Below are 17475 nucleotides of genomic sequence, written 5' to 3'. Positions count from 1 at the left end.
CACCCTGCCTCTGCTGGCAGCTGTCAGGATCAAGGGAGGGGCCTGAGGGAAGGAGTGGGCAGGACTGTTCGTGGGAGCGTGGAGGGCTCTGGCCTGCCTGGTGGGCTTGGCTGGGGAGGGGGGCAACATCTGGAAACTGCTTGGTCCTGGAATGGGTCTGACAGGGACTTGGGGACTTTTCTAGAAGCTGAGGATCACCCTGAGACCTGCACTTCCCACCTCGTCTTGTGCATCACGGGCAGAGCCCGTGCCCTGGGCACACCTGGCCGGCCCTGCCTGGCGATCCTCCTGCGGAAGACGGCCCAGCCTGGGACCTCCGGGCCACCGCAGGGGCCCTGAAACCCTGAGTCGGCCCCGGGCCACCGTCCTTGGGCTGTGTTTTCTAGATGGCAGGATGGGTGTGGTCACTGTACCCATCGTCGGGGCCTTGGGCACGGGAGAGGCAGCTTTGGTCTGAGTCGGCGCTCACCCTTCTTCCATTTCGGCAGGGCTGGGCAGGGGCAGGTAGGGCTGCCCGGCCCCTGCCAGGGTCAGCATGGAGTCCAGGTGTGAGCGTGGCGGGCAATGGGCACGCCTCAGTCTCTCCCGTAAGGGGCAAAGCATCCCTACCTCCGGCTGGGCCCCGCCCCCTCAGGCTTACATTCATCAGTTAAGATTCAGTTTTTTAAAAATGTGTAGGTCAGCCCCTCCCCCCAGGTCCCAGAGTGCTCTGACCCTGGTCCCAGCTGCCTGGTTTTGAGGTGGGGCCACCCCAGACCCCTGCGGGCGCCCCGACCTGAGCTGCGGCAGTCTGTGTGGATGGAAGCTACATTCACAGAGGGGTCGGGGTGCAAGACCAAAGCCGCGTGAGGGGGAGGGGGCCCGCACCCTGCTGGTGCCAGAGAGGGCCACAGCCCCACAGGGCCCCGTGGAGAAGGAGGTGAGGGGCGGGAGCTGGAAGACATTTGCATGGTGCTTCCCTCCGCGGTTTGGTGGGGGCAGCCTCGTGGTTCAGGCCGAGACGGTGGGTGCCAGGCTTGGAGGGAGGGGTGGCACTTAGGCCCCTCCAGACCTGGAACGGAGAGGGGGCATCAGGGGAGGCGGGGGGGGCAGGGGGGACAGGGCCCAAGGGAAGAGCCCTCCAGGTGGGAAGTCACAGGCTGGCCAGGGAGGGCTCTGGCAGGGGTCAGACAGCGGTGACATGGAAGACAAAACAGATGGGACGCAGAGGGAGGCTCCCTGACAGGACGGGGCTGCGGGGCCCACCTCCGGGGCCCGCCTGGCCGGAGGAAGGGCAGCAGCAGAGAGGAGGGGGCAGGAGGAGGGCGGGCGGAGGACTAGGTCTTCCCGGAGCTGCTCTCCCCCCTTGCCGGGACTCTGACAGCAGGGCTGGGGGAATCGGCCCAGCTCCCCATCCACAGAACGCAAGGTGGTGACGGATGAGATGGAGGAGACAAGGACAGCGAGAGGGATGACGTGGCCGGCGTCACACTGCCCCCTGCTGGGTCGGGTCATACCTTCCTCGGCGGATGTTTCTGTAGGAGCCAAGGAGAAGGCAAGTGGGGAGAGAGAGGAGGGAGCCGTCTGACCTTGCCCTTCTCAAGGAGGACCTCCAGCTCCCAGAGAGGGGCTGGGATCCCCCGGCCTGGATACTAACACCCAGGCCAGAGAGCGGTGCCAGGGGACCTGCCAAGATGGCCCGGGGTTTGCGTCCTGGCTCTGCCACTCACTCACCCTGTGACTCTGGGCCTGATTCCTCCTTTGCACGTGGAGGGAGTTGGGCCAGCTCAAAGGGCTCAAACTTAGCTGCCCAGGGAGCCCTGAGAGCTGGCCGGGGACTAGGGACAGGGGACACACACCTGACGTGGGCCGTCCCTGCACACTCCACCCTGGCCATGCCAAGCTACACTCAAGCCCCCAGGACCCAGGCTTCCCATTTTTCAAGAGAAACCAGAAATCAGGATTGTCAGTGTAAATCCCCTGGTTTTTAAATGTGAGCAACTGACTGAGCAACAAGACACCCGGGAGGCCAGCACTGGCATAGTAGTAGGCTGAGCCTCTGCCTACAGCGCTGGGATCTCATGGCCGCCGGTTCGAGTCCCGGCTGCTCCACTCCCGATCCAGCTCTCTGCTATGGCCTGGGAAAGCAGTGGAAGATGCCCCAAGTCCTTGGGCCCCTGCACCCACATGGGAGACCCGGAGGAAGCGCCTGGCTCCTGACTTTGGATCGGCCCAGCTCCAGCCATTGTAGCCTTTTAGGGAGTGAAGACCTCTCTCTTTCCCTCTTTCTGTCTGTAACTCTCTCTCAAATAAATAAATGAATATTTTTAAAAATAAAAAATAAAGCAAGAGGCCCTGGCAGCTGGCGTGGCCTCATGATGTATGTGCTCCATCTCAGCTAAGCTCTCAGAGAGGAACACTCAGCTCCGACAGGCTGGGGCTCTGACCCCCTACGGATGCCAGGGGACCCGAGAAGAGTGCGAATCTCTTACTTAAATCCCCAGCCCGTGCCGCCCAGGACGATGGCTGCGACCAGGACAGCCCCCGCGATGGAGCCAATGATGATGTTGGTGCCACTGGGACCTGGGAGGAGGCGGGACTCAGTTTTCAGGGAGAGAACGGGGCGACAGCCCCCTGCCAGCGCCAGCCTCACCCTTATATCTCTCTGTCTCTCCGGTGGGCGGGGAGGTGGGCAGCGGGTTGTGGATGCTACAGTCTTTGCCTGTCCAGTCGGGCTGACAGATGCACTTCCCCTCATTGCTGCAGACCTAGGGGTGGGAAGGGACCGGCCAGGATGAGCAGGGGCCGCCCCCTCTTGTCAGCCTCTCCCACCACCCTGGGCCTCCAAGCACCCACCCCGTGGTGGGAGCAGATCCTGCGGTCCCCGCTGCCGGGGCAGGTGCTGAAGTTGAAGGCAGAGGCCGGCAGGCATCGGTGGTCCAGGCATAGCATGTTGGGTCCACAGGCTGTGCCGTCCTCCACGTAGCTCAGGTCTGAGCCATCGGCCAGCTGCACGTGGCCCCCCCTGGGGAGACGGCACAGCCGGTCTCAGCCCCTGTCCCCTTAACTCCCGGCATCCCTGCAGCCTCTCCTCCCCCAGCCATGCCCCGGCCAACGACACCTGCAGTCCAGCTCCTTGCCCTGGTGGTAGAAGGTGACACTGCTGATGTCACCTCCCAGGTCCCCCAGTCGAGGGGCTCCAGAGATGTTGACACAGAGGAGGAAGCCACAGAGCACGTCCCTGTCGGGGCACGTGGAGACAGTGAGCCGCTCCACGCACAACTTCTGCCCCAGCCAATCTCTGCCCCTGCCTGCCCCCAGGGCTGCTCCCGGGGCCGCCCCCGACGCCACAGCTGGGGAGGTCCAGCAGTGGCCTGGCTACTCACTGCTTGTTGCACTGGACCCAGCCTGACCCCTTGCGCCCACAGTTCCCACGCTCCGTCCCCTCCACGTTCAGCTTCTCGTAGCAGAAGCGATCGGCAGCCGCTGCGGGAGGTTGGTGCAGGACCTCAGCCCTCCCGGCCCAGGGCGCGACCCCTGCCCGCCGGCTCCCGCAGATGCAGGGGAGCCAACGTTCAGCCTGAATCTGCCCTGCCAGCCTCTCTCCTGGGTGCCCCAGAGTCCCCTCAGCCACCCCTAGCCAGACTCACCGTGGCCCCAGAGGGCTTGGCACTGCCGGTCCCGGGTTTTGCAGCGGCCTCCATAGCAGCGGCCCTGAGGGACAAGGGACAGAGAAGCCGAAGGGTCAGAGAGGGGGCAAGAGACCGGCGGGCTGGGTGCCCGGGAGAGCGCCCCCCTATCGTACCTGTTCGTGGTCGCAGAAGTGACCGTCCAGCTTGTGCAGGTTAGGGGGACACTGTAGGGAGAGGGTGGAGCTGAGCACGGCAGCCCGAGAGCTGAGGGGCAGGGGCCCGTGCTGGGGGAGAAGTGCAGGGGTGCCAAAGACCCCCAGGTCGGGGCTCAGGCTGCGGGGGTTAACGCCCCTTCACAGCGCATTCGCATTCGTCTGGCTCTGAGCCCAGGCTACATGGGTTTGCAGGTTCCCACAGCTTCTCCAGCCTCCCTCGTTCCCTGCACTTACCTCGCAGGGCTGGAGCCCTAAATGCCTGGCACATAATTAGGACTTAATAGATGTTAACGCACATTATTACCCACTCAGCTCCCTGGCACACACGGGCGCTGGGAATACCCGCCAGACTATAAACACCGGGGTGATGACTGAAGGAACAAAGCCAGGAGCCACGAAGGACCCCTTTCCCGGACCAGGAGGCTGAGCTCGGGAGCCGCGAGCCACACCAGCTACCGAGCGGAAGCGCGCGGAGAGAGGGGGGCAGCCCGGCGGAACCAGACCGACGCCGGGCCGCGCGGACCTGGCTGGAGTCCCCGGTGCAGGTCTCCGCGATGTCGCATTCGTTCACGGCCTCCCGGCAGGACACACCTCGCGGCTCGTACTAGAGAGGGAGGCGTGCCCCGGCTCAGGTAGGTTAGAGACGCGCCCGGTCCGCAGCCCAGCCCGCCCCCGCCGGGCACCGCCCCAGCCCCGCCCCCGCTCCCATTGGCGCGTTCCTCGCGGCGCGCCCCGCCCCCCGGCGGGTCCGCCTCACCTTGCAGCGGCGGCAGCAGAGCCCGTCGCTGCACATGGCGTCGTGAGTCAAGGTGCACTTCTTGCAGCAGTTGCCACCGGCACGGCTGCACTCCTGTGGGATGTGGGAGGCAGGGCAGGGAGGCGGACGAGCCCGCGTCCTCTCCACTCCGGGCCCTTCCCCCGCGCCCACGCCAGGTCCCCACCTGGGGCCCGCCCCGGCCGCTCACCTGCACCGAGCCGCAGTCGCACTCCTCCCCCGCCTCCACGAAGCCGTTTCCGCACTCCGGGGGGTCCAGGAGCTGGACCGGGACGGAGGGTCGGGAGTCTGGCGGGGACCCGGCCGCGGCAACCCCCTCCCCGCGTCCCCCGCCCGGGGGCTGCTACCTTGAGGGGCTTGTTGAAGAGGCAGCTCCCGCCGCCCTCCTGCAGGAACTGGTTGTACTCGTCGATACTGCAGCGCGAGAACTTGCGGGGCAGGTAGAACCTGGGCACAGGCGAGCGGCCGTCCCGCCGGGGTCTCTGCTCCAGCCCACCCTCTGCTGCCCCGGGGCTGCGCGACAGTCCTCCCGCCTGCCCATCACGAAGTGGCCGGAGGGCGGCGCTCGCGCCCCCAGCTGTCCAGTGCTGGAGCGCTCGGGCGGCAAGGTGCTTCCCAGCGAGGCGTGGGCGACACCTAGCGGCGACCTTGCGCACTGCAGTCGGGCCGAGTGTGCAGACCACGGGGCTGCTCGGATCCGGAGTGGCCCCAGTACGGCTCCATCTCGGACTCCCCCGGCCCAAGACCCTTTCATAGTGTGTCCCCAGGAACTCACCCAGTGTCCTCCATGATGCAGCCCAGCCAGATGTCCGGACACTTGCAGTCCCCTGGGAGTGAGTCAGGTGGATGTGAGGGAGGGTCCAGGACCACCCTCTTCCCACTCACCCTCCTCCGCCCTGGAGGCGTCTGGGCGAGTTGTGAGTCACGCGGGGAGGGGGGGGGCGAAAGCTGACACCTGCTGAACTCCTGTGTTTGTTCCACATCATGCCCAGGTTCTGCCCCAGCGTCTGGGCCAGGGTCACAGCCATGGCTCCCATGTTGCCATACTGGGGAGGGAAGGTGGGACACAGAGATGTCTACCTCCTCTTAACAGGAGCTTCCGGCCCCTGAAGCCCCGCACCCCAGACCCAGGCCCAGCGGGGCCCCTGCCCTGCTCACCTCATTCACACCCCCGCCCCTGGACAGGGAGCAGATGCCTCCCACGTAGGCCGCCCCGCTGCTGGTGCTGTGGAAAGTCCTGCCCCTGGAAAGGACAGCGCTGTGAGGGGAGCCCCGCCCCCACCCCTGCTGGCTCCCAAGCGTCCAGCCCTGGTGGCCTTGGCTCTCCTTGGGAGCCCTCTTAGGTGCTCTCTGGCTGCAGGCCCTTGTAGGAGACACTTTCCTGTCCCAGGCCATTGGGCCCCTGAGGAAGGGGCGCTGGGACAGTGCGGGAGGAGGGGGAGGCGGAGGTGGAGGCGGAGGGAAGGTGGCCCGGGGCGGGCGAGTGTGGCCGTGGCACAGGGACTCACGAGAACAGGTGGGTGGCGTCGCTCGGCTCGGGCAGACCCTCTCGCCGGTAGACCATGAGCCGGGCCAGGGTCTCCAGGAGGTCGTCCTGCACCTGGATCTTGTCCCCATCGGCCCACGTTTCCATGGCAACCAGTACAATGCGAGTGTTGAGCTGCTCCTTGTACATCTGGGCCCAGGGGGGAGAAGATGGTGCGGCTGGAGGGTGGGAGTGGGTGTGGGCGCACAGGGCTGGAGGAGGCCTCAGGCTGTCCCTCCAGGGAGCCGGGGTCAGGGGCTGACAGTGCTCCCCCCTGCTTTGTGGGGGAGGAGGGGGCTCTCACCACGTCTGCCAGGTTCACCACGGACTTGGCAAAGTTGCTGGTGAGGACCACCGACTGCCGCATCTGCTCGAACTGGGAGGGCGGGGGTGCAGGATGAGGCTCTTCCTGGCCCCCCCAGCCGTGGCCCTGTTCTCCACCCCCGTCCCCACTGTCCCCATCTGGCCTGGGAACTGACCAGCTGGTGGTCATTGATGACAATCAGCTCCACGTACTTGGTCTCGCTGTGCACCGTGGGGTGGCCCCGGCGGACCTGGGGAGCGGGTGGGCACTTGGAATCAGTCCCCTCCGTGCCTGGCCTCCTGCGGCGGGGCAGGGGCTCCGGACGCCAGCCGAGGACAGTGCCCGCCCCCAGGGAGGACGGCTCCCTCCCACCCCAGCCCGTGAACGAAGGGCAGGCAGCCTCAGCTTGCCCAGGGCAGGACGCCAGGGTTAGGGGAAGGCACAGGGGCTCCCCCCAGAGGCAGCTCCTGGCACCCAGGCCCACTGCTCTGTCTCCTCTGCCCAGCCATGGGTGCGGGGTCCTCCTGCTCTGGCCCTCCAGGTCTCTGCAGCCCGAGGTCTGTGCGGGCCCCGTACCTGCCTTTTCCTTCTCAGCCTTGGCCGGTTTGGGGGAGCGGAGTGGACAGGAGCAGCAAACAGGCAACCTGTGGGGCAGGGCAGGTGAGGGCGGCACAGCAGGCCCCCGCCCCAGCCCCACTCTCCCTCCCTTACCTGGTCCCCTGCATCCGAGGGGGGCTGGGAGGAGAGGGGTCCGGTAAATGAGGTGGGGGAGGGGTCCCTGCAACGAGGGGGAGTTAATTCTTGGGGGGCCCTCCTGTGGGGGGACATCGCCAGCTCCCCCACCCGGTGACCCAGAAGTGGCCAGAGCTTCCATGTCGGATCTCATCTCCCGGACGCTCAGATTCCGGGGTCAAGCCCTGGGGGCGCCCCGAGAGACAGGGGCAAAGGACACTGGAGCCCAGTGAGAGGTCACTTGGGGGACAGAGGGGACATTGGAGCTGGGGTCACGGAGGAGGGCAGGGTGGCTGAGGTTACTGAGGGAGGAGGGGGAGGCGCTGGCAGTGACCATGAGAAGGGACAGCGAGGAGCTGTGCAGGCTCACCTGGGAGGCTCCCCAAGGCCCAGCCATCTCCTGGGGCTCCACGATGTAGGTCAGGTTCCCATCAGAGAAGACCCCACTGTGCAGAGAGAGAGGCTCACGTCCCTGCTGCCCCCAGCCGGGGCTGGACGCTTCGCCCTGCCGCCCAGCCCTCCCCATACTCACTGCAGCCCCTGGCAGGTAGACAGGGCAGCGAAGGAGTGGGGGTTCCCCCGGAGCTTCCCCTGGTAGTAGCAGTGGTCCCCAGCGCCCTGGCAGAGCAGAACGGTGAACTGGACGGGCCCCCAGCCCTGGCTCAGAGGCTGCAGGTGCCCGTGGCCACAGTCCCAGGAACCCCTGGGACTCGAACCTTGTTCTACGTGGGTGGAGCTCCTAATGGCCTGTGTCCCCCTGGGCAAGTTGCTAGCTCTCTCTGGGCCTCCTTCACCTCATCTATAAAACCAAGACGAGGGCGGGCTTTGTGCAGCCATTAAGAGACCCACACCACCGACGGGAGTGCCTGGGGTCGAGTCCCAGCTCAGCTCCCAGTTCCAGCTTCCCGCTACTGCTTGCGCTAGGAGGCTGCAGGTGACGGCCCAAGTAGCTGGCTCCCTGCCAGCCATGTGAGAGACCCGGATGGAGCTCCTGGCTCCTGGCTGCACCCTGGCCCAGCCTTGGCCACTGTGTTGTGGGCAGCAGATAGGCGATCTCTGTCCTTCTCTTTCAAATGAATTTTTAAAAATTCTGAAGACGAAGCGGGACCTCAGCTGTGGTTTTCAGCCACCTGCTGGGGCTGGTGGCGGATGGCAGAGGCCTTGGGAGTGCAGGCATCTGCAGGGCACCTGCTGCTCGCCAGGCACTGCTCCCACGGCGACTGTCACCGCATTTAGTCCACGGCTGGTGTGGACTCACGCCCCACCGCACATAGCGCCTCACACCCTGCCTGTGTGGCCGAGGAAGTCCCAGCAGCAGGCGGCTCCTGGCCAGGCCCATGGGTCGGGGAGGGGGGGCCCGGCAGCACCCCCTCCCCCAACCCTGCCTCCTGCAGAATTACTTGTGCTCCAGTTCCTGAACAGGCTTGGGGGGGCAGGCTATTTATAGATCCCCATTCATCTTCCTTCAGTCTACATGGCCTCCAGGGCTGGGACCCTGGTGTCCCCGGCAGCTGGGAATTCCCAGGCCCTTGGTAGAGAGCAAGAGGGGGCAGCTCCTCAGCTGGGTGGGGGGTGGGTTCCTGCCATGGCTGACAGGCAGCAGTGGGGGTCCCCTGTGCCTCCCTGCCAGGCCGGTGGGCTGGGAGCCAGACCCCCCCACACCATGCAACCTGCTCACTCCCAACCATCAGAGACTCCAAAGCCAGGAGAGGAGAGCCAGGCCCATCCTGAGCAGAGCCCAGGGCCCACCCCCACCAGCCCCCCACCCCTCCCACAGCCGCTCACGGTGCTGCGCTGCGCGGTCCCCTCCCGGCTGAAGTGGCGCTCCACGTATTGCGAGGAGAGGAGGTGACTGGAACAGAGCAGGCAGGAGGAAGGAGGGGTCGCTGGTGAGGCCGCGGCAGGCTTGAGCCCCGCGCCAGCCAGCTCCGGGGCCCAGGTCCTCCCGCCCGCGCCGCCCTTCCGCTCTGGCTCCAGGTTGCACTCACTGGTTCAGCTCCAGGTCCAGTGTGAAGTTTGAGTTGAATGCCGGGATGACGAAACTCACCTGGGCGAGATGGACAGGCTGGGGAGAGGGCACAGGGGTCAGCTGGGCCGACAGGAAGGAGTGCCCGGGGCCGGGGCAGATGACCCAGGACAGAGACACCCAGCACCGCAGCCAAGGCCTCACTGGGGCCAGGGGCTTGGCCATCTCCCGGGGCAGCAGGGACGGAGCCCAGCCTGCCCGGAAGCATCTTGGAGGCGGGGAGGCCCTAGTCCAGGCGCAAACGGGACGTGGTGCGCAGGGCTCCGTGTCCAGAGGAGGCCTGGCCTGCGCCCGGAGTGGATGTCCAGGTCGCAGGGCCCTGGCTGCCATCTTGCCGGGGGAGCAGACTTGGCTCATCCACCCCCAAATCCATTGCCCTCCACCTTGCCCAAAGCTGCTCATCTTTAATATTTCAACCCGTGGTTAATTTTTAAACACGGAAGTTTTCTTGATAAATTTTTCAGAGGGGCCCATGCATAGGGGCCAGGAGGCTCCAGGTTGCCGTGGCAACACCCCCCCCCCCCAGGATGACCGTCCTCCCAGGCCTCGGGGCCCGCTACGGTGTGGAGGGGGAGACACAGCGCCGCCCCCAGACAGGAAGGGCAGGAGAGTCTGAGAGACCTGGAAGTTTCTTCCCACCCAGCTCCCGTCCCCAGTCCACTGAAGACCGAGCCCAGACACCCAGATGAAGTCTGTCTGCAGCGGGGGCTGGGGGCTGTCCCCTGCCTGGCTTTCGCTGGTGGGGGGAGCAGGGAGGGATGGGGCTCCTGCACAACCTGCTGCCTGGTGGGCTTCCTCCTAGGCCACTTAACCACGGCTGATTCATAGGCAATGTGTGCCCGGCACTGTCTCATCACTGCACGTCCCACCATCGACCCTGCAGGATCAGCGCTACTGTTATTCCCACCTGACAGGTCAGGAAACTGAGGCACACAGAGACCAACTCATCTGCCCAAGGTCACATGGCTAAGAAATGGTGGTGCTGGGATTCGAACCTAGGGAACCTGTTGCCAAAGTCTTTCTCACCCCAAAGAAGAGGAGCTAAGATGGGTGTGGGCGCAGTGTCCATGGGAGGCCTGGGGGAGGGGCAAGGTGGGGCAGTGGCCGGAGCTGGGGACGCACCGACTTGCCCCATCCCACGCTGGCCAAGGCCCTCAGCTCTGTCCGGAGCCCCCAGAGAACCGAGCAGACTGCAGATAGGAAGCCAAGGCCAAGGAGCCCCTGCTGCTTCTCCCCGGGCCTGGACCCTCTCTGCTCACCCCTCCCCCGGGCCTGGACTGGCTCTGACCCCACCCCACACACACCAGACCATTCCTGTCCTGTCTCCCTCTGTCCTGGCACCAACTCTGTCTCCACCCTCGACCCCTACCTGAACCACCTCTGCCCCCACCCCAGGACTGCTCGTGCTCCTGCTGTCCAGTGACAAGCCCCTAGCCCAGCCCCAACCCGGCGGCCCTGTTCCCACTCTCTCACGCGGTGCAGCCTCGGCGATGACCCAGCAACCTCTGATTCTTGGAGATGTGGCCGGGTGCCAGGCTGGGAGGCTGGGCACTCATCCTGCGCCGGGGGGACTCCCGGGGCACTGCAGACTCCGTGCTCAGAAAGTGAGCAGGCCGACCCACCTGGCTCCTCCCCCTGTGCAGGCCAGGCTGATGGGGCAGCAGTGTCCCCTGCAGCCTGCCGAGGCCTCAGCCAGAGCTCCACACCTGTGGTGGGACACAGCTCTGTCCCCTGTCAGAGAGAAGAGCCAGCGCAACGCCACCGTCATCCCTGGATCTGCGTCCCAGCTGCCCATGGAGGGGGCACGACAGTCCCAAGCCCTTCAGCCAAGCCTTCCACTGGATTCCAAGCCAGGCTACTCTCCTTGCCTGCCCCTGCCTTGGCCCTGACCTCATCCCAGCATCCCTCGCTCCCGAGGGGTCCACAGTGCTGGTCTTGAGGTCACGCCGATTCCTCAGCCATCCTCGCCCCTGCGCCCAGCTCAGGATGGCCGGGCTGCGACCCTGTGCCCTGCGCTTGCCTGTGCTTCCTGGCCACTGGGCCCACGTGCTCCAACCTGCTCAGGCCACCGGGCCCCAGGCCAAGGCTCAGGGAGACAGAGACTTAGAGGCGGCTGGCCCAGGATCATGGCTCGGAAGGTTCAAGGCCAGGTCTCACCCTCGGACTGGGTTATGTCTGCCGTGATGTGCAGCCACCTGCCTGGTGGGGAGACAGCCCGCCATCCCCAAGGCTTGCACCCTCCTGGGTACCTGTTTAGGGGGACAGGGTTTTACCCTCTCTGTACCCCGTATCACACCCGACCACATGCAGGCAAGAGAGAGAGGAGGCCAAGGTTCCGCTGCAGTTCCAGGATCACAAATACAGATGCCCAGGCTCTGCCCTGGGCCTGCAGAAGCAGCGTTGGGGGCGGGGGAGGCTCAGGATCTTGGCATTCCCGGGTGCTCCAGGAACTGCAGCATGCAGACCACTGCACCCCACAACCCCCAGCCACACCTCCACCTTGCCCCGCCTGCACCTGCCAGCCGCGTGGGGAATGGCTCACTCGCCGGCGCCATCAAATGCGATCCTGACATATTACAGTCTCCCCGACACAACCCCTCCCAGCGTGGCCGCCAGCCTTGCGCAGGCCTCAGTTTCCCCGCTGATGTTATCAGAAGTGCCAGCAGTAAGAGGTGCAAATGAGGAGGGGAGGCAGCAGTGCCTGGAGGACCTGGATAAAAGACCCCCACTCACTTCCTGTGACAGGGACCTGCTCTGTGCACCCCATCTGGGTGAGGGGTCTCACCCAAGGACATCTTTCTGAAATCCCCCACCCCCCACCGACCCTCCCAGAGACACCACCTCCTGGCCAGGGAGGTGGCAGAAGGGGAGGAGCCAGAGAGGCAGCTGTCCCACCTGGGAGGGCGTGGGGCTGGGAGACACCCACCCACCCACCCACCAGCTGACTCCCCCGCGGCCCCCATGAATGCTCTATGAATCGGCAGGGCCATGGAGGCCCAGCAGTGGGAACAGGTGGACACATTTCCTCTGATGGGATTTGACCTACATTTTTGAGGACAGAGTCACCTCCTTACAGGGTCATCGGTCCCTCTGGGGCCAGACACTGGGCATCTGGGCCCCTCCTGGCAGCCAGGAGTGGCATTAAGGTGAGGTCGAGCCCCTAGGCCAGTGTCCGGCCAGGGAAGACTCGGCCCAGGACCCTGCATAGCTAGCTCCTCCCCTGAGCCCCACAGAAGCCCCACAAGTAACCCCCCGCCGCAGGGTGGCGTAGGTGCCGGCGGCCTCCCCGATGCAGGGACACCGGGGAAGCTGGACAGCTCCTCCCAGGAACCTTCTGGGCCCCGACCCTTTCCAAAGAGAAAGGGGCTGACGGCCGCGATGTCGCACAGACCCCGGCACGGGCTTGGCTCTAGGGCGTACCGGGCACCCCGCCCACCACTGCCATGTCGCAGGGGCAGGGCACTGAGCCCTCCTCAACTGCATCCCCCACCCCCACTGCAAGAAAACAGACCCAGAGGCTTCGAGCAGCCCCTCCCATAACTGCCCGTCTGGACAGCACCCTCAAGGCTTCCGTCCCGCCACCGTGGCCCCTTCCCCAAGGTGGCTCAGGCGAGCCTGGGCCCTCTCGCCCCCAGCCCTGTTCACCTTGGTTCCCAGAGGGTCTGACTTTCTTGGGACCAACAAAATGCACTCACAGTTTTGCGTGGCTAGAAAAAGGCGTCCCCTCAGAGGCAGCATCAAGGGCCCATGGCCCGTACCCAGCGGACTCTCCTCCTGCCCAGGCGCCCTTGTGCAGTGAACAACCAGCTCAACTGAACAGGGGCCCTGCTTGTCCTCTGGTCTCACCCATCAGCTGCAGGCTCCCTGTGGCCATCAGATTCTACACCTCCTAAAGCTCCCCCTTCTTCCGGGCCTCGGCGCGTCCACACTGCTTCCACGCTGGACAGAAGTGAGATGCTGAGAGCAGTGGCAGAGCGAGGGCACCGGGTCCCCCATGACTTCTGCTCTGGGTGTCAGTCTTGACCCTGACGCGGGGTCAAGACTGCTTCCCCTCTCCGTGCCTGTCCCCTCATCTGTGGGGTGGGAATAACAACAGCCCCACCTCCTGGCGTTAGGAAGAGGACGAAATAAATCAAGGCCAGGGGAGGCGGAAGAGGGCCCGGTGCCTTGTCACTTCTCTGGCTCCCAGTTCCTTCCTGGTCACCTTCCTCCCCCCACAACCCCAGCCAAGCTGGGTCAGCTCCCCCGAGACCCGAGCTTCCGCCGCCCTGGTTTTGGGGCTCAGGGTGAAATGAGCAGCCCAAAGCCGGAGCAGGGGCACCCCCGGCCCTGCCAGCCAGCACATCCCTCCCGCCCCCCCCCCCCCGTCTCACCAGGGGATGCTGCCGCTCCAACACCCGCTCCGCCCCAAGTTCTAAACCAGCACAGTAACCGAGCACAAAACCCAAGGAGTGCAAGTGGGAGAGCCCTCCCAGCCGGAGATGTCTCCCGCAGGGCTCCTGTGGTTGCGTCCTTGCCCTGGGAGGGCTTGGGGAAAGGCCCCTCGGAGGCAGCGCGGTGCAGTGGGAAGTGCCCTGGTTTGGGGAACAGTGCCGTGACCCCACTGCAGAAGATCTGATGTACTCTGGGCAAGTCACACAACGTCCCGAGGCTCATCTGCACAATGGGCAGCAAGTCACCGGCCCGACAGAGCGTGAGAGGCGAGAGCTGACACGTGCGTGCAGCCAGCAGAACGCCGGGCCCAGAGAGGTCCACAGGATCGGCCCCTCCTTACCACTGGGCACAGCCTCCACCTTGGGGGAAACTGAGGCCCAGGTCTGGGAGGGCCCTGAGCAAGATCCCTGGGGGGCCTCTGTGAGGTTCCTGGGAAGTTTCAACCCTGAGGGACTCCCCTGGAGCTGCCCGCTGTCCCGCAGGTCCCCAGGCTGACTGCTGTAGCTCTCCGCGCAGGCGCACCTGCTGTGCCCCCCCCCCCAGCCAGCAGGACAGCACCCAGGACCCGCAGCCCACCCCAATCTTGCCACCCAGCCAAGGTACTTCCTCCCCCCTGGCCGCTACACGCCACCCTTTCTTCAGAAAGGACCAGGCTGGAGGAGCAAGCCACCCACGGGAGCCCCCACCTGCCAGCTCTGCCTGGCCCCATGTTCTCCCCTGCCTCTGCCCCTGCCCCTGACCCCATGGTGGCACCCCCTCCCCCCACCTGCCCCCGACCCCATGGTGGCACCCCCTCCCCCCACCTGCCCCCGACCCCATGGTGGCACCCCCTCCCCCCACCTGCCCCCGACCCCATGGTGGCACCACTCTCCCCCCACCTGCCCTCCACCCCATGGTGGCACCCCTCTCCCCCCACCTGCCCTCCACCCCATGGTGGCACCCCTCTCCCCCCACCTGCCCTCCACCCCATGGTGGCACCCCTCTCCCCCCACCTGCCCCTGACCCCATGGTGGCACCCCCTCCCCCCACCTGCACATCTTGTAAAGCACGAGCCAGGGCCCCAGGATCAGGCAGGGTCAGGGACACCCGCCAAGGCAGCCTGCGAGGCACAGGTCACAGGCAGCCGCGCCAGGTGCCAAATGGCAGCCTTGGCTCTGGGACCATCCCTGCTCCCTGGGCAGGCGCAGGAGCCGGCTTCCACCCCACCCCCAGGCTGCCATTAACCCCCGGCCCCCTCCCCTCCCAGAGTGATGGGCCATCTATTATGCATGCTCCCTTCCATCTCCGGGTTCCCGGCCCCCTGCGCCACCCCGCATCCCCCTCCCCCTTAAGGGCTTTTAACCGGGAGCATCAGGCAGGGCTGCCAGTCCGACAGATGTCTAACGTTAGCCTCCGCTTCCCTTCCCTCCTTCCTCCCTCGACTCCCACCACTCCCAGCTGCCAGAACGCCCCAGCTTGAGCGGCACCCTCCTCTCCGCCGCCTCCCCTCCCGCCAGGCCTCCGCCGCCCCGCCCTCGGCTGCCCCCGTCGGCCTGGCTAACTTTCAGCTGCCAGCTCCTGGAGAGCCAAGGCGTGCTGAATGAATATTCCATCCGGGTGATTATTATTCACATGATATTAATTAATTATTAATTGCAATTAATCTCCTTCATTCCTCACTTTCCTCTGGGAGGCAGGAGGGGCCCAGCAGTTGAAAGGGACCGGGGTGGGTAGAGGTGACATTTGTGGGTGAGCCTCAAACCGCTTTCCAAGGCCTGGCTTCCAGGCAGGACAGGAAGGAGAATGGGGCTGTCAGTGCACTGTGGGAAACTGAGGCAGGCGTGAGCACTGAGCTGTTTCAGGAAAGCCCACTGAGGGTGGCTTTGGCCTGAACCTGGGAGCCCCAGCCCCTGCCCTCCACTGCCCTGCCCATGCCCCCTTTAAATGGAATCACTAACTTTGGCAGGAGGCAGTGTGTGGGGGGAGCCTGTCCCAAAGCGGGACCACAACCTTGTCATCCCAGGGTTCCTGAGTGCTGAGCTCCCACCATGGGGGCAGCGGGGGGCCTGGAGCAGGGCAGCCAGTGCCCCCACCACCAGCGGCCTCAGCACCCACCTGGCAGCCCATCGCACAGCCAGGGAAGCTGCCCTTGGCCTCACCACCCAGCCCCACTCACCGGGCCCCCGGGCGGCTCCTGGCGGACCCTGGTGTCCAGCTGCTGCTTCCGAATTTCTCCCCCAGAGCTCTGGCCCACCAGGCGGCTGGGCTCCGTGACCTCAGGGGCTTCTGGGCCTCCTACCTGGGGTGAGACCCCCCAGCGCAGAGCTCCGGCAGGACCCCGGACCCCAAGACCTGAGGAGACAAGGCTATGGCAGCGAACAGATGCCCACCGCAGGGCAGGGGCGCGGGGCCAGCCAGCCCTCACCCCGGCGTGGCCCTTGCAGTCCCTGCTGGAGCCAGGTGGGAGGATCTGGCTGCCCCGCGGAGGGGGAGCCTCGCGGGAAGGGGTCTGGAGCTTCCTCCTACCGGCGGTCACGACTGCCCCCCCCCCCAGCCCAGCCCGCAGAGACCCGCAGAGAGGCTGGCGGACGCAGGGGACGGCCGCGGCGGGACGGCCAGATGGGGACAGGTGGGTGGCCGCACCTTCCCTCCGCTCGCGCTCCCCCACCCCGCGCCCGGGACCGCCTGCCACCCCGGGGGCACTGCGGGCAAACGCGACTGCAGCAGAGGCGCCGCAACCCGGGGCGGGGGCGGGGAGGGGCGCCGGGCCGGACCGGGCCGCGGGGGGCACTCACCGGGCGCGGGGAGCAGCGGTAGCAGCAGCGGCAGCGCCGCGAACGCCCAGCGCCGCAGCCGCCTCATGGCTCGCTCATCCCCCGGCTGCGGCTGCGGGCGGGCGGCGCGGCGGGCGGAGGCCGGGGGCGGGGAGGCGCCGGCTGCTGTGCCGGGGCGGGGGCGCCGCGGCCGGGCCGGGGGCGGCGGGGCGGGCGGCGGGCTCAGCGCGCTCGGGCCGCGGCCATCCCGCGGGGCGGCGGGGCCGGGTTAAGAGCGGAGCGCCGAGCACGTGAGCCCAGGGCCCGCCCCCGCCCCCCGCCCCCGGGCCCGCGGGCCCCCCCAGCCCCGCAGGGCGGCCGCCGCGACGGGAGGACAAAAGAGGCGCCGCCCCGGGGCCCCCTTGCTCGCGCCTGCCCGGGCCCCCGGAGCAGGTGCACGGCCCGGCGCACCCCCTCGCGCGGGCATCTCTGGTGATCTGCACCGGGAGGCAGCAGAGTATGGAGACCCCCAGGCTTGACCCAGTCCCGGCCTGCCTGACTGGGAACCAGTGCAGGGCGCGGCGCCTGGGCCCGGTGTGTCCCTCCGGCATCGCGGTGCCCAGGAGCGGGCTGTCCACACCCGGCCCTGGGTGCCCCGGCTGGCCGAAGGCTGTGGAGCCAGGGAGGGGACAGAGACAGGCCCAGCAGGTCCTCGCACGCCCCACCCCGCAGGACGCCCTGCCTGCAGGGGGCGGCCACCTGAACCACGTCCTCCCGGCCCCTGAACCCCTCACCTGGGCAGCCTAGCTCTTCCCCCTCGGGATGAAAGGTGAAGTAGCACCCCAGGGCCCCATTTCTGCCTCTCCCTTGCTAGTCTAAGTCTTTGGGGGGAGGGGCAGAAGCCACCTCTGGAGACCCCAGCCTACAGAAGCCCCCTACCTCTTCAGCTGTGCCCTTCAATCCTGCTCCTGGGCCCGCAGGCAGAGGGTCCCAGAGAGCCAGAGACCTGAGATGGGTGGGTGCAGTAGGGGATGGGTAGGTGGGCAACTGGCAAGGCCCACCCCTGACCTTCTCCCAAGACCAGAGCGTCCTGGCTCCCACACTGGCGGCCATAGGCCCCT

General features: G+C 66.5%; 1 protein-coding gene across 3 annotated transcripts; it reads right to left on the bottom strand.

Moving 5' to 3' along the window:
* Window positions 1-858: 858 nt before the first annotated feature.
* ADAM11 (ADAM metallopeptidase domain 11) lies at window positions 859-16552 on the bottom strand. 3 transcript variants are annotated; one of them, XM_051825781.2, is made up of 27 exons: window positions 16397-16552; window positions 15778-15953; window positions 9151-9227; window positions 8948-9014; window positions 7695-7780; window positions 7533-7608; window positions 7142-7208; window positions 7007-7074; window positions 6606-6680; window positions 6431-6502; window positions 6110-6276; window positions 5760-5844; window positions 5557-5647; window positions 5377-5428; window positions 4949-5048; window positions 4792-4863; window positions 4584-4676; window positions 4350-4430; window positions 3785-3835; window positions 3630-3693; window positions 3366-3465; window positions 3101-3220; window positions 2836-3004; window positions 2633-2747; window positions 2472-2562; window positions 1497-1514; window positions 859-1051 (listed from the first exon to the last, which is right to left on the bottom strand). In XM_051825781.2, exons 1-27 carry the CDS (start codon window positions 16461-16463, stop codon window positions 1036-1038), a joined length of 2316 nt encoding a protein of 771 aa, XP_051681741.1. In that variant the 5' UTR covers window positions 16464-16552; the 3' UTR covers window positions 859-1035. The 3 variants fall into 3 exon arrangements, with proteins under 3 accessions (XP_051681741.1, XP_051681740.1, XP_051681742.1); XM_051825780.2 differs by lacking the exon at window positions 859-1051 and having other exon boundaries at window positions 1317-1514; XM_051825782.2 differs by lacking the exons at window positions 859-1051; window positions 8948-9014; window positions 9151-9227; window positions 15778-15953; window positions 16397-16552 and adding an exon at window positions 7879-7950 and having other exon boundaries at window positions 1318-1514; window positions 7011-7074.
* Window positions 16553-17475: the final 923 nt, after the last annotated feature.

Source organism: Oryctolagus cuniculus, chromosome 17, assembly GCF_964237555.1.
Source record: "Oryctolagus cuniculus chromosome 17, mOryCun1.1, whole genome shotgun sequence".
In the NCBI taxonomy this organism is placed as follows: domain Eukaryota; kingdom Metazoa; phylum Chordata; class Mammalia; order Lagomorpha; family Leporidae; genus Oryctolagus; species Oryctolagus cuniculus.
Note: the sequence above shows the minus strand (reverse complement) of the source record. Positions and strands in the feature narration are given on the sequence as shown.